Below are 14,547 nucleotides of genomic sequence, written 5' to 3'. Positions count from 1 at the left end.
GGTCAATATTAGTCCTTATGACAACATTAGTTCTCAGGATGGACAGCTCATCATCATGGATAGTAGGGATGGGCGTAGTCTCTGTTCTTGACCACGTCTACATCGTGGATGTGGGGTAGGATTTCATGATTGTGCGCGGTTGGTCCAACTTTTAGCAGCAGATCCTCGGAGGTCTGGATTGTTCCTGTGAAGTACTGAATACTCCAATATATTGTATCATCTCTCTGCCTGTTGACTGACCTTGAACTTATTGCCAGCAAGGTAACCAAATCTGCCTCCATGTATATTCGGTAAATGTCTGACAGCAACAAGTGCATTCGCCCAATCTCATTAAAATCAGATCTTAGTTCTGTTTGTTTAGCTGTAGCGAGAACTAAGATCAGGGCCCCGTTCCACAAAGCGATCTTAGCACTAAGGTGATCGTAAGTCCCATACTTTAACATAGGCTTACGATCATCGTAGCGCTAAGATCGCTTTGAGGAACGGGGCCCTGATTTTAATGAGATTGGCATTCGCCATTCTGACATTGATATGACCATGACTTTTAGAGTCTCACGTGGCCCTTTCCACTGTCTCGATACACCTTAGTGAACTCATGCTTTAGATCATGCCGAAGACATGGCTTTCTAATAACAATAAAATGAGTACCGATATTTATTTACACTTACAGTTCATATAGCCAATGATTAACTAACTTTTTATTCACTTTTTCAAGGGTGCACGGGAGGCCTAGTCGTCTAAGGCGCCACGATTCGCTGTGCAGAGTTGCGTCCTTTGGGCACGCCAGAAAATCTATCATTGTGGGTTCGAATCACGGTTCGCCGGGCCCCGATTATGTTTCTAGGTTTGTCAGCACCATACCCGTGCTCGTGGGTTTCACCGAAGCGGTAAACGTCTGGGACCTGCATCACTTCCGGCTTTCGTCCCACATTAAGATGACGCGCCGTGATAAAACTGTTCACAGCGGCGTTAAACCCAACTCACTCACTCACTCATAATATGTGAAGCGTATATTTAAATAGAATGACATTTTCAAATTAGCCCTTTCAAAAGATGAGTGGTATGTCACCACTGTTTTGCATTCATCGATTGCTTTTCATTGAGTAGTATTTGATTGTGTGTGCGACAATTGCAAACTGTAAATCCTCAGTTCTACCACAGGAACATATGCTTCAAAGTCAACAAAGCATTTGGTCCATTTATTCGAATTATTATGAAACAAATGTATTTTCTCGTGTCTGTAAATGAGAAATAATATCACCTTGTGGCCTTAGCGAGAGAAGTCTCACTTTTTGTACAACGTGCAGATTACAATTTAGTTGGTAGTAAAACAGTTTTGTGGTATGAAATCTAATAGAAATGTGACTTGGGGCTAAAACAGTTATTTTACGAACCTTTCAAATGTTCAGCTATTATCTCCCCTTGTCGTTCGCAGGATTACCTCCCTTTGGTGTTTACATTTCTGCACGGTCAAGGAACGTTCTTGAAGCGATAGCCCTGTCCAACGCATATAACCTGCTAATTTGGAATGCATGTTTCTGTTTAACTACTGAAGGTACCAGAGAGATGTTTGGGATCATAATTGCAGGGCGTCTTGTAAGTATTTAGTGTAAAGAGTTCGCGAAATGAGCTGGTGGATTGAAGGCAATATGTTTGGGACAGAAGGAAGTCGCTTGTTTACACTTACAGTCAAGGCTTTCGAGGCTTTCTTGGCCTAGAATGCTGTAAACGAGGCTTACTTATTGCTACATTGTTTACGTGGCATGGCTTGGCTGACTTGGTGCGCGATCAACAACTCCTTGCCATCATCGAACTGCCATGAACGTAGTACCTGGATAAGCCTAAACCGATTAGAGGTAGTCATCGAGTCAAGCCCAAAGTCTGGAAGACCTTCAGAAACATGTGGGCTATACATACCCGAGGCACAATGGTATTTTCTTTCTGCTTACTACTGGGGAACAACAACTTGATTACATTTGGCCCCTATAACACGCAATTATTTTAGTAAACATTTCATATCAGTCCATGGTGTATTCCAAAATATTTTGCAGAAATACCCTCCTGTGCAGAACGTGTGCAGATTTTGCATTTATCTACTGCAGGATTTGTCAAATAGGCTAAATTTTCACTTTGTATGACAAATTCTTTGGTAGGGCTGTGATGAGTCCAAATTTACTACCCGGGCACCCGTACCCCTATTAACCGGGTACCTGTACACCTATTACCTGGCCCTACCCGGGTACCTGCTGTAGGTCTCAAGTTGGATACAAAATGTTCAGTTGGCAATTGTTTACCAGAACCCTGGTAAAAAGTAATAAGATATAGTATAAAACAATCTGATTGTGCAAACACTGAAGTCTTCTGCAGCTTTGTCTCTACTCAAACAATATAAATTCAGAAGGAAAGAAAGAAATGCAAACATTGGCAACTTGTACTTATGTAACCATGGAATTTTATTATTATAGTCATAAAACAACCCGAGATACCTGTCCTAGCCCATTTTAGCCCATACCTGTTCCATTTTAATCTGATTGGCTAACCAAACCATTCTTATGGCATTTACTAGAATGGGCAGGGGTTGTGTTGTATAACCATGCTGAACAATATCACTGATTGTGTGTTGTTGTCTACAGATTTGTATTAATGATCAGATCTCCAGATAAGCTGCTTATCTGCGTGAAATGCGCATCAGAAATGCAGAAATATGCAGTAAAATAAAATCCAAGCATATCACGTACGCAACGAACATTACAGATACGCTACAAAAATAAAACTTGTGCGTATCATCAAAATATTGTGAAGTAACCCTGCATATTTGATAAGCAAATCAGCAACTTATTTTGCAATTATAAACGGGCATTCTGTCAACCTTGCCAAACTCCACGATGACACTTACATCATGATCATTTGCCATCACACTTTCTTGTGGAAGTATCGTGGTATTCTAGAGTCCTATAAAGCTCTCGAACCCACACGACACCAGTTTGCAGGGACTAGATGAATAGTGTTTTTAAGTATTTAACTTAAATACCCACATGTGTAAAAACTAGTGGGTAACAGAAATTTGAATACCCAGATAGAATTACTGATACCCAATGATTTTAAAATGCATGGGGAAAATTCCCACAACACCAAAAGCTTATCTGGAGCTCTGAATGATTAAATAATCAGTGTGTGAAGTTATTATTGTTGACATGTGTTTGCGTTTATAGAGTTATAAACGTAAAAACTGGACTGCACGCTTTGCGCGACGCTATGTGGATTTACACTGTATGCACACCCTTTTTCACATTTATTCCTTCATAAACACAAACACATAGTGAAGTCAGTTCTTAATTAATAGTCCCCTGTGTCTACAGGTACAAACAGACCTACAGCAGGTGTCAGAGACCCAGTTCCTCTTCAACATCTCAGATGCTGACAACATCAACCACGTCGTCCTCTTCATGACTGGACAGACTCCCTTCCCTGATGGCTTCGGAGGCGCTGGTAGGAAGATACGCATTTAAGACACAAATGTACATCATGTTCTTTGGATACGCCTATTTAACACAGTTGACAACTTTTAAGTAAATTTTTATCATTTCTTATTTGGACTGTATCTTTGCAAAAAAGATAATGCAATATATTGAGGTAGAGGTATCTGTATTACGATACATATTGAGATACATGTATATTGGGAGATAAAGTGTTTGACAGTCTTTGACACTGATTGTACATGCAGATGCTATTTTCTGCATAGTTACCGTATTCGACGTAATAAGCGCCTCGCTCCAATAAGCGCCCACGGTGATATTGGCTAATATATTGGCTAGTGAACAATCCAAAATGAGCGACCCTTCCGAATGATCAATGTACACAAGACTTATTTATTCGTCTATAATATGTGTGTTAAATGCATCCTTAATTATGGGAAATTCAATTCTGGAAAAATGTTTCTCTCGTATGTAACCATTTCAGGCTGTCAGCATAAACCACAAAATTTATCTTTCAACTCTGTTTTTTTTTTCACCAAAATAATTTTCAAATAAGAGCCCCCTGTTTCTAAATTTGAGAGAGCCCTGGGCGCTTATTACGTCGGACACGGTATGTAAAACTCAGCATGTCAGTCAACCCTTGAGAGAATATCACTTCCGCGTTTCCGCCTTTTTGTCAATCAATTTTGAACATGTTGCAGGGAAAAATCATTTGTAAATTCAGTGTAGATTTTAGGTTGAACTGTACAAATAAATATGAAACATGTTATGTATACAGAAAAAGTATTGAAATATTTAATTTTGAAAAGCGTATTGCAGTATACCAGTATACAATGCAGACCTATTTCTTATTAACCAGGATGGGTTAACATGTATTCATGTCTGCTTCAGTGTATTTCTCGTGGCCAAGCACAGATGGTCCTTCATGGCAGCTGTTGGGACATCTGACAAATGCAAAACCAAGCACTATATTCAAAATATCCTCACTAAAAACAGGTGGGTCTCTATTTCAGGACTAGTACTATTCATGATCATGGGGATGCTCATGATATCAATCACGAGTTTGTGTGATCCAGACACATTTATTTTCAGATAAACATGATCAAAGGGATTTGTATAAATGGCTAATACGAGTAAGTGATTGCTAAATATACTATAAATAAAGACTTTGGTGCTTTGAATTTTTTAACTCAATTAATTTTTTATATATGCCCTTGTGCTAAAGTCTGTGAACATGGTGAATGGATATCTTTCTGTGTTCAAAATTACAATTGAAAATAATGGGTTCTATCCATAGCGTTAAAATATAAATAATTTGGGGGTTCCTCCATCTAAATGCTATTTTCCCAAAGACCAGTTAATGGGATCGGGTGTTCAGGCTCGCTGACTGGGTTAATGCATGTCATCGTATCCCAGTTATGTAGTTAGATGCTCATGATGTCTGGTCCAGACTCGATTATTTACAGACCGCTGTCATTTAGCTGGAATATTGCTGAGTGTGGCGTTAAACAACAAACAAACAAACAAAGTAGGATGCCCATATGGCCTCACTGAACATTGTAATATAATTTTCATTTCCACAAGTCTTGCCAGAAATCACTTGAAAATGAAAATATTTTAACTCTTATAACAATGCTTCATCATTTGATTCTGATGAGGAATAGGGATGTTATGATTCACCGATATCTACAATGTCATTCATTATTTAGTTACAGACAATACTTCAATCATCAGTTTGTGATATCGCGATGTGCTTTAAATAGAACAGGAAGCGATGACATAAGGACAGAAGTAGAGTAGCTCCATCTGTAACCATGGCAGAACATGGCGTGGTGGTTATAGTGGACGTGCCGCAGAAAAAAAGTTTAAGGCAGATTTTTCAGAGTATATCAGTGATTTCTTTGTTTCTTACTATTTGTTGTGGAATACAATGATGATAATAATAAAAAAAATAATAATAATGATGATGATGATGATGATGATGATAATAGGCTATGTATTTTGCGCATATATCCACACCACACAGGGGCATGCTCAAGGCGATAGGCGATATTATTATTATTACCCGGTCACTGGATCAGTGCGCACTCAAGAATCATTCTCGGCTCCCTGTGGAGTATACAACCCAAGCTGCCTGTTAGGTGCTAGAATGTTAACAGCCATTGCCCTCGCATCATACCGGGTACCCATTCGCTCCTGGGTGAACAGAGGCACATTTCGAACAAAGTCACTTGCCCAAGGAGACACCACATGTGTTACATGTGCGTCAGTGTGGGGCAGAACCGAAGCCCTAGAAACTCTCAGGAGCCAAGCTGCCGAAATGCGGTCACCCATGCCAGGACTCTCCGCGACCAACGTAGTTAAATTTTACAGACAAGCCGACCCCTTTCTACAGCATCTCTTTCCAGAGCTACAGATAAGCTGCATATTTGCAAAAAATACCCCCCAAAACTGTTCAAAACCCAATTACTTGCATACAGAAACACATGCATTAAATGAAAAATTCAAATTGTTTGAAAACAACATGCGTAAATACCCAATGAAGCTTCTTTGGCATGCGTCCAGCGGAGCCACTTTCCAAAACACAATTACGAGATAGTTTACTTTCCGAGTCAAGCCTACATTTAGAACCGTTATATTACATCTAAAACATAACATTTTTTTTTTTAATCTCAAAATGTTTACTCATTTTGGATAAACCCAATAGAGTGATATATACATGATATAGATGAGTGAAAAAAAATATTGGTTACCCAATGAAAAATGTAATAACCCAATTAAAATAGAAATCTGTGAGTAAAAATTCAATTGCTAAAAAAGTTATCTGGAGCTCCGGATCCTCAAAATTCGGCTTACCCGGTATGAAATTTATCTCATGCATTTATCTCTTCCAGGGGGAGGTAACTCATTTCAACAGAACATGTTTGGTCAACAGGCGTCCCACAACGCCCAGATTGGAATATCTGTTGAGCCCCTGGCTCAGCTTGCACAGCAAACACCAGTCACCCAAGCCACTGTGTCGAGTGTGGAATCATTTGTTGAATATTCAAGGAAAATGCTTGAGAACTTTTTCAATTTTGCCTCCTCGTTTGCCGTGACCCAGTCCCAGATGACGCCAAACCCTTCCGAGACATTCGTGCCCATCAGCACGTTGCAAAAATGGTTTGAAAATTTTCAGAGACGCTTAGAACAAAACCCTAATTTCTGGAGGACATGAGACAGTGTTGGCTTGGAGATTGTCATCATTCTGTGGGAGACTTGTGTCAAATGCATCTTGTATTATGCGTGAAGATTACAGGTTTTTGTGGGCTTATTTTCAGTGTATGTCATCTGTCCCCCTTTATTGTCTTTTGTTTTTCTTTGTGGCCCAGTCGTCTAAGATGCTGCAATTCGCTGTGCAGAGTTGCGTCCCCTGGAAACGCCAGGCACCTATGATTGTGGGTTTGACTCCCGGTTTACCCCGATTATGTTTCTAGGTTTGTCAGCACCATACCCGTGCTTGTGGGTTTCACCGAAGTGGTAAACGTCCGAGACCTGCATCACATGGGGCTTTCCTCCCACATTAAGCTGACATGCCATGATATAACTGGAATACTGTTAAAAGCGGCGTTAAACCCAACTCACTCACTGTTGTAGGAAATAGTTGATATCAAGTTCAGACATGCTTGCTCGTTTCACTACCTGAATAAGTTCATCAGGAGAGTGAAATCTCTAGTTTTCCGAAACTATATTTGGATTTTTGTGATGCAACTATAAAGGATAATTTTTTAATATTATTAACATGATTAATGTTATGGACGAATATGATCAAGAAGCCCCATGTTTTATACCTTTGCTTCACCATGTTTTGTTTTTGAGACTTTTTAGGGAAATGTCAATTATATCTCTGTTTATTTACACGTTTACAGGGATTTTGTTGCACGAATCACTGTCATACATGGGTCATTCTGAATTTATATCTTTCTATGAAAGGTTTGCTTACACAATAAGAATTTACTGTAGTGGATATCTTACAATACAGTAATTGGTCACTGTTGATCTAGTTTCAATAACTCAATCAATGGCATATATGCAGTCTGTGACTTTAACCACTAGTCTGAAGCCCAAGTCTAGTAAAGTTCTGTTTGGTCTAGTAAGCTCAGCTAATAATAGTCTATATAACACTACTGGAACACTCTACTGGAATTGATTCTTAGAGGCATGTTTGGTTGCATAGTCTCTAAAGGTTTTGTCACAGATTTTACATTTATTCTCAACAAAATGTATATGGTACATGACGTCAGGCACAGTCCATGGTGTGCCAGTAGCCATGCATCTTCCCCAGGCAAGGGAGTTAACTGACTGTAAAAGTCCAATTTCCACCCTTGCCGAACTTGGCTGCAATTTCTGGGTTCGATCGTAGCGCCACCGGTGGCTATTATGTCCCTTCTATGTTCCTCCTGTGACCACCTCTCATATCAAACAAAATGGCTGCACCTTGTGAAAACTATCTGATCGCTGAACAAAATCTATATCGTGAAGTGCATCAAATCACGTGAGCACCTTCCTTAGTGACTAGGTTAGTGGCAAAGAAGTGTGTTAGAAGTTTCTTCCAGGGTCAGGGGCACAGGTAGCCCAGTCGTCTAAGGCGCCATGATTCGCTGTGCAGAGTTGCGTCCCTTGGGCAAGCCAGAAACCTATGATTGTGGGTTTGTCTCCCGGATCGCCCCGATTATGTTTCTAGGTCAGTCAGCGCCATACCCGTGCTCATGGGTTTCACCAAAGTGGTAAACATTTGAGACCTGCATGACTTCGGGCTTTCCTCCCACATTAAGCTGACACGCAGTGATATAACTGGAATACTGTTAAATGCAGCATTAAACACAACTCATTCACTCTTCCAGTGATGGCTCAGTCAAGGTGCAGCTCCTGTGTTTGTATGTAATGCATACCCTGTTCCACTTGTCCTTAATTGATATCGGCCCAAGAGGTCCAGAGTAGAATAGGTCTTCAGCAACCCATGCGTGCCATAAAAGATGACTATGCTTGCCATAAAAGACGACTATGCTTGTCATAAGAGGCGACTAACGGGATCAGGTGGTCAGGCTCGCTGACCTGGTTGATGCATGTCATCAATCCCAATTGCGTGGATCACTGTCATATAGCTGGACAAACAAATGATTAATGTCACAATGCTTGTCCTTCAAACTCCATCACACTCCTACCCCTGCTTGTGCATGTTGCATTTTTGCATTTTAGCCTCAATTCTCAACTGAAACAACTGATCGATGTATGCTGCTTTTGCTTGAGTTGGCTGGGTAACCATGGTTACTCACATGTTTCTGGTGTTTTGTCACCAGAAGAGTATTTTTATGTGCTTTTTGGCTTGGTTAGAATGAAGCAAAGGTTCTTGGAAGCACTGATGTCATATTTAGCACCACGGAATGATCACCATTTATGGATTTATTATTTTTAAAAGTTTTACATTAATAAAAACAAATATATTTTCAAATCTTTGTATTTGAGACCAGCACTAACCAACTTGACACTCCATTGGAAATGAATAGTTTACATCATATGACAAAATATCTTGAATCTTGACATGCAAATGTGTTCGAACCAAAGAAGTAGAAGAATTTAGGACATGTTCTTTAGGGTGTTGTTTTTCCCCCACTGTTTTGTTAACTGTAACTGTAACATGTACAGGTTATTGTTGGTGTTAATAAGAACACAAATTTGAATGTCACACTTCAGTAGGTATATTCATGCATAAAACATGAAATCAATGTGAATGTGTACCATATTTTGTGCATCTGTATTTTAATATAAATAAAATGTTTTCATACAGTGTTGAAGTCCTGTTTTATCTTTTGATATCTTATAGTGATGTGATGTTATGTCTCTCTCTCTCTCTCATCGAAATATTTTGTCTCTTGAAATACATGGTTCATACAAAATATTTTGTCTCTTGAAATACTTGGTTCATACAAAATATTTTATCTCTTGAAATACATGGTTCATGCAAAATATATTGTCTCATGAAATATATGGTTCATACAAAATATTTTGTCTCTTGAAATACATGGTTCATGCAAAATTGTTTGTGTCTTGAAATACATGGTTCATACAAAATATATCGTCTCTTGAAATACATGGTTCATACAAAATGTATTGTCTCTTGAAATACATTGTTCATACAAAATATTTTGTCATTTGAAATACATTGTTCATGTAAAATATATTGTCTCTAGATATACATGGTTAATATAAAATAAATTGCCTCTTGAAATACATGGTTCATACAAAATATATTGTCTTTTGAAATACATGGTTCATACAAAATGTATTGCCTCTTGAAAAACATGTTTCATACAAAATATATTGCCTCTTGAAATACACGGTTCAAACAAAATATATTGCCTCTTGAAATACACGGTTCATACAAAATATATTGCCTCTTGAAATACACGGTTCATGCAAAATATATTGCCTTTTGAAATACATGGTTCATACAAAATATATTGCCTCTTGAAATACATGGTTCAAACAAAATATATTGTCTCTTGAAATACATGGTTCATACAAAATATATTGCCTCTTGAAATACATGGTTCATACAAAATATATTGTCTCTTGAAATACATGGTTCAAACAAAATATATTGCCTCTTGAAATACACGGTTCATACAAAATATATTGCCTCTTGAAATACATGGTTCATACAAAATATATTGCACCGTGAAGATCCGGTGCTTGTTTTCCTTGTTTCTTTTTTAATACTTCATCTTGGTATTCATATTGTTTTTGCATGCTTGCTTGACAAATCAGAAATAATCGCATATAGTCACCTTTAATTGGATGTCCTCATCGGTAGCGAGAACTTAATGAGGTTGGGGTAATCTGGAGATGTGATTAATCCGGTTTTGTTTATTTAAAGGATTAATTGTTTATGTTTATTGTTAAGCAAGTTTATCTCTGCAGCCGTTGTAATATGCAGCTACCAGCCGACTCGTCTCGCATCAAAACACGGGCTGTGTACTCACGGGCAGATGACCACGGAGAGCACTTAACACTTACCGCTGACCAATGATTAACGAGACTGATCAAAGAGTGATTACAGCAATTCGTTGCAAATTAGGTGTGTCGGAGTCGGAGTGCAAGACTGTCGGATTCACAGGTCTAAATCGCCCTGATTTAATCGGTTCTCATCATTCGCGTCGGATAAATCCGATTATCGGATTAACGAGTTTCGAGATTTGACTGTACGCCAGATTCAGCTTTAACATTTGATACCTGTTGCTCAAGTCCGGAAATACAAAACATGCTTTACAAATCATAGAGTGAGTATGGTTTTACGCCGCTTTTAGCAATATTCCAGCAATATCACGGCGGGGGACACCGGAAATGGGCTTCACACATTGTACCCATGTCGGGAATCGAACCCGGGTTTTCGGCATGACGAGCGAACGCTTTAACCACATTGAACGTTCAACCCAAAACGTTGACATCGTTCAGGACGTCCCAGATCAACGCCAAGAGTTCATAATCGATTCATCCGAAACCAGGCTGTGTGAAATCGAGCCCAAACGGCGAATGAGATTGCTGCAAGCGTTCATCAGGCTATTGAAGTATGAGTTACGTGTCAGCGGTTTAGAATTTGTCTACATACAGCTCATCTCCATGCTCGTGCCACGTGCTGTGCATGACGCCCCATTCGAATCGTCATATTGCCAACAGACGGAAATGACGTACACAAAGTTAGTGAGTGAGTGAGTATGGTTTCACGCCGCTTTTAGCAATATTCCAGCAATATCACGGCGGGGGACAGAAATGGGCTTCACACATTGTACCCGTGTCGGGAATCGAACCCGGGTCTTCGGCGTGACGAGCAAACGCTTTAACCACTAGGCTACCCGCCCGCCCCTTACACAAAGTCTAAACTGGGGTCGTCTGAGACCTGCATCACTTCGGGCTTTCCTCCCACATTAAGCTGACACGCCGTGATATAACTGAAATACTGTTAAAAGTGGCGTTAAACCCAACTCGCTCACTCACGAAACTGGGGTAATCGTCGTTGGTTACGTGTCACGTTTTCAGATGAGCCCCGATTCACTTTGCACTACTTTGAAAGGCGTGGTCGCGCTTGCGACGTCGACATGAACGTCAAGCCAATGTCAACCTGAGACCTCATGACAGATGTGGTGGTGGATCGGTTATGGTGTGGAGTGTCGTCACAATGCCTGAGCGAACCCCACTCCATATTGTACAAGGAAAGGTCGGTACATGGCCAGTACCATCGGGACAACATACAGACACCCTTTCATGTCCCGTTTCAAAGGCGCGTGGGCTGACGTTTTGTATTCCAGGACGATAACGCCCGTGCTCATCGTGCACGAATTGTCAATGCACACCTCCAGCAGCACAACATCCATAGAATGCCATGGCCAGCCATGAGCCCTGAACTTTAGCCCATTGAACAAATTCGGGACATGATATGGAGATGTGTACGTTAACGCCAAAGGCCGTCAACCACAGGCGCTGCAAGAGAAGTGAAACAGACTCCCTCACATCGCCTTTGAGGGACTCACATGCACGCAGTATGCCACGTCGAGTGCATGAATGTTTGACAAATCGTCAACATTGAAATTTCCCATTTTAGACCTATCGTCCTTCAAGATCATTGGTGTGTGTGTGTGTGGGGGGGGGGGGGGGGGGGGGGGGGGGTGCACCAGTCGTCTAAAGCGCCGCGATTCGCTGTGCAGAGTTGCGTCCCTTGGACACGCCAGAAACCTAAGATTATATTTTTAGATTTGTCCGCACCATGCCCGTGCTCGTGGGTTTCACCGAAGTGGCAACCGTATGATACCTGCGTCACTTCGGGATTTCTTCCCACATAAAGCTAACACGCCATGATATAACTGGAATATTGTTAATAGGGGGCGTTAAACCCAACTCACTCACACTCAAGATCGTTGGCTGTCACAACATCTACTGTCATGCTTCACTGGCGGTTGTACCATTCGTCCATTATCATCATACAATTATTACTTGAAACTGATATCTCTTACAATTATGGAAACCTTAAATTATTAAGAGTAGAGATAAATCAATCAGTCAGTCGTAACGCCCCTTTGAAAAGTTTTTTTCCCAGTTATATCGCGGCGTGTCAGCTTAATGTGGGATGAAAGCCCGAAGTGATGCAGGTCTCAGACGTTTACCACTTCGGTGAAACCCACGGGCAGGGGCATGGTGCTGACACCCCTAGAAACATATTCGGGAAGACCCGGGATTCGAACACACGATCATGGGTTTCTGGCGCGCCCAAGGGATGCAACTCTGCAAAGCCAATTGCGGCGCCTTAGACGACTGGGCCAACCGTTTCCCCCGATGAATACTTGAATTAGTAAACACGATTTTAAGGCAATACAATTTCGGATGTCAATTAGAATGAAAATGTTTTGTTTAAAGGCCACGTATTCGTTTTCCTAACAAAACAAAGTCAACTATATAAGCTGGCGATCAAGGAACAACGAACCTTTTCACAAGTCCCAATTCTAAGACCCGAATTCGAAACTGTTAATGGATAACAACTTATTTATTGTTTGTAACGACGTTTAATGGTTTCTCCTTAATCCTTCATAAGGTAATTAAGCGTATAGTGAGTTAATATACTGGCTTCATCGTTATTTTATTATCTTTGCACCTAAATCTACGGAAGCCTTTTAGGGCCATTTGTTTTTTTTAATTTTTTTCGATACTAAGTTGACATTTCAAGATACAGAAGTTGAAACTTCAAGATACTAAGTTGAAATTTCAAGATAGTATCGAAAAAAATAATTATAAACCAAATGGCCCTAAAAGGCTTCCGTGGAATCCCACTTTGTAATTGAATCCTAGATGGGGCATATTGTAGCCCTTAAAAAAAAAAAGAAAAAAAAGTGTAAAACTTAACCTAACCAAAAGGTCAAAATGTGTCGCGTTGCCGCCCCATCTAAAATGTGTGAAAAGGAGTTAACAGGACAATGCGACATATATGGTCTTTTGTTTAGCTCCAGTGAACTAAAACAAACTAGAAATGGCAATTAGGGTTGCTTTTCTTTATATGGAAACACTTAAAAAGAAGTTTAAAAACGCAATTAATGTTGTAATTACGCACTGTTCTTACGTTCTTACACTACAGCCTCTTAATGCATATCATACACTTCACAACTCTCTATAATTATGGGGGCGGTCGGGTAGCCTAGTGGTTAAAGCGTTCGCTCGTCACGCCGAAGACCCGGTTCGATTTCCGACATGGGTACAATGTGTGAAGCCCATTTCTGGTGTCCCCCGCCGTGATATTGCTGTAATATTGCTAAAAGCGGCGTAAAACCAAACTCACTCACTCACTCTATAATTATGGATTTTTAAATCGATGGAGTAGATTCATCATAATAAAATATAGGCGGATCCTGAGGGAGTCTAGGAGCAGCCCCCCCCCCCCCCCCCCCCCCACCAACACACACACACACACCCTTTGAAATCGAGATGAAGTGTGTTGTAGACCCCCACACCCCACCCCAACCCGACCCCTACTCACACCCTCCCACTGAGAGGATTTTTATATTTTCGACCCCTCCCTTAAAATCAAACGTAGTATGTTGTAGAGAATTCACAGTCTGGCAGTGCCGTAATGCTCAGTCATCACTGCGCCGGATTGTGTATTAACCTACCACCTCAAAACATTTCCACGTGGTTTGTGTGCCTGATTTTCCCGCTATCTTGTCGATTACGCATTTTGATTGGATACAAAAGTAACATATTCATCATGACCCACACCTACTTCCGCGACACATGTTCTTTGGAACGACAACACCTGAAGCTCGCGTTTACACTGAGCAAAGTATAATTTCTAAACTTGATGTAATTTTCGTTTTTAGTTTCTAATTTAAATGTAGTATAGAAATCACAGCGCCCGTAGCCTCCAAGATGGAGAGACTTCCTGGGCTTGTTGGCAGGGTCATCAAATGTGATCACGTGGAGAAGGTTATAAATAATGATTGGCCAATCACAGACCTCGTTTCATGAAATTGCGGTAAAGTGTGGTGACGTA

The 14,547-nt window shown here is 40.4% G+C and overlaps 1 protein-coding gene across 1 annotated transcript; it reads left to right on the top strand.

Moving 5' to 3' along the window:
- The first annotated feature begins 1,458 nt into the window (after positions 1–1,458).
- LOC139467118 (protein Hikeshi-like) lies at positions 1,459–8,353 on the top strand. Its single transcript, XM_071248837.1, has 4 exons — positions 1,459–1,596; positions 3,360–3,489; positions 4,368–4,472; positions 6,371–8,353. The coding sequence occupies exons 1-4, from the start codon at positions 1,567–1,569 to the stop codon at positions 6,691–6,693; spliced, it is 588 nt and encodes a 195-aa protein (XP_071104938.1). The 5' UTR covers positions 1,459–1,566; the 3' UTR covers positions 6,694–8,353.
- The last annotated feature ends 6,194 nt before the right edge of the window (positions 8,354–14,547 follow it).

This window comes from Haliotis cracherodii, unplaced genomic scaffold, assembly GCF_022045235.1.
Source record: "Haliotis cracherodii isolate W230 unplaced genomic scaffold, xgHalCrac1.p SCAF_19, whole genome shotgun sequence".
In the NCBI taxonomy this organism is placed as follows: domain Eukaryota; kingdom Metazoa; phylum Mollusca; class Gastropoda; order Lepetellida; family Haliotidae; genus Haliotis; species Haliotis cracherodii.
Note: the sequence above shows the minus strand (reverse complement) of the source record. Positions and strands in the feature narration are given on the sequence as shown.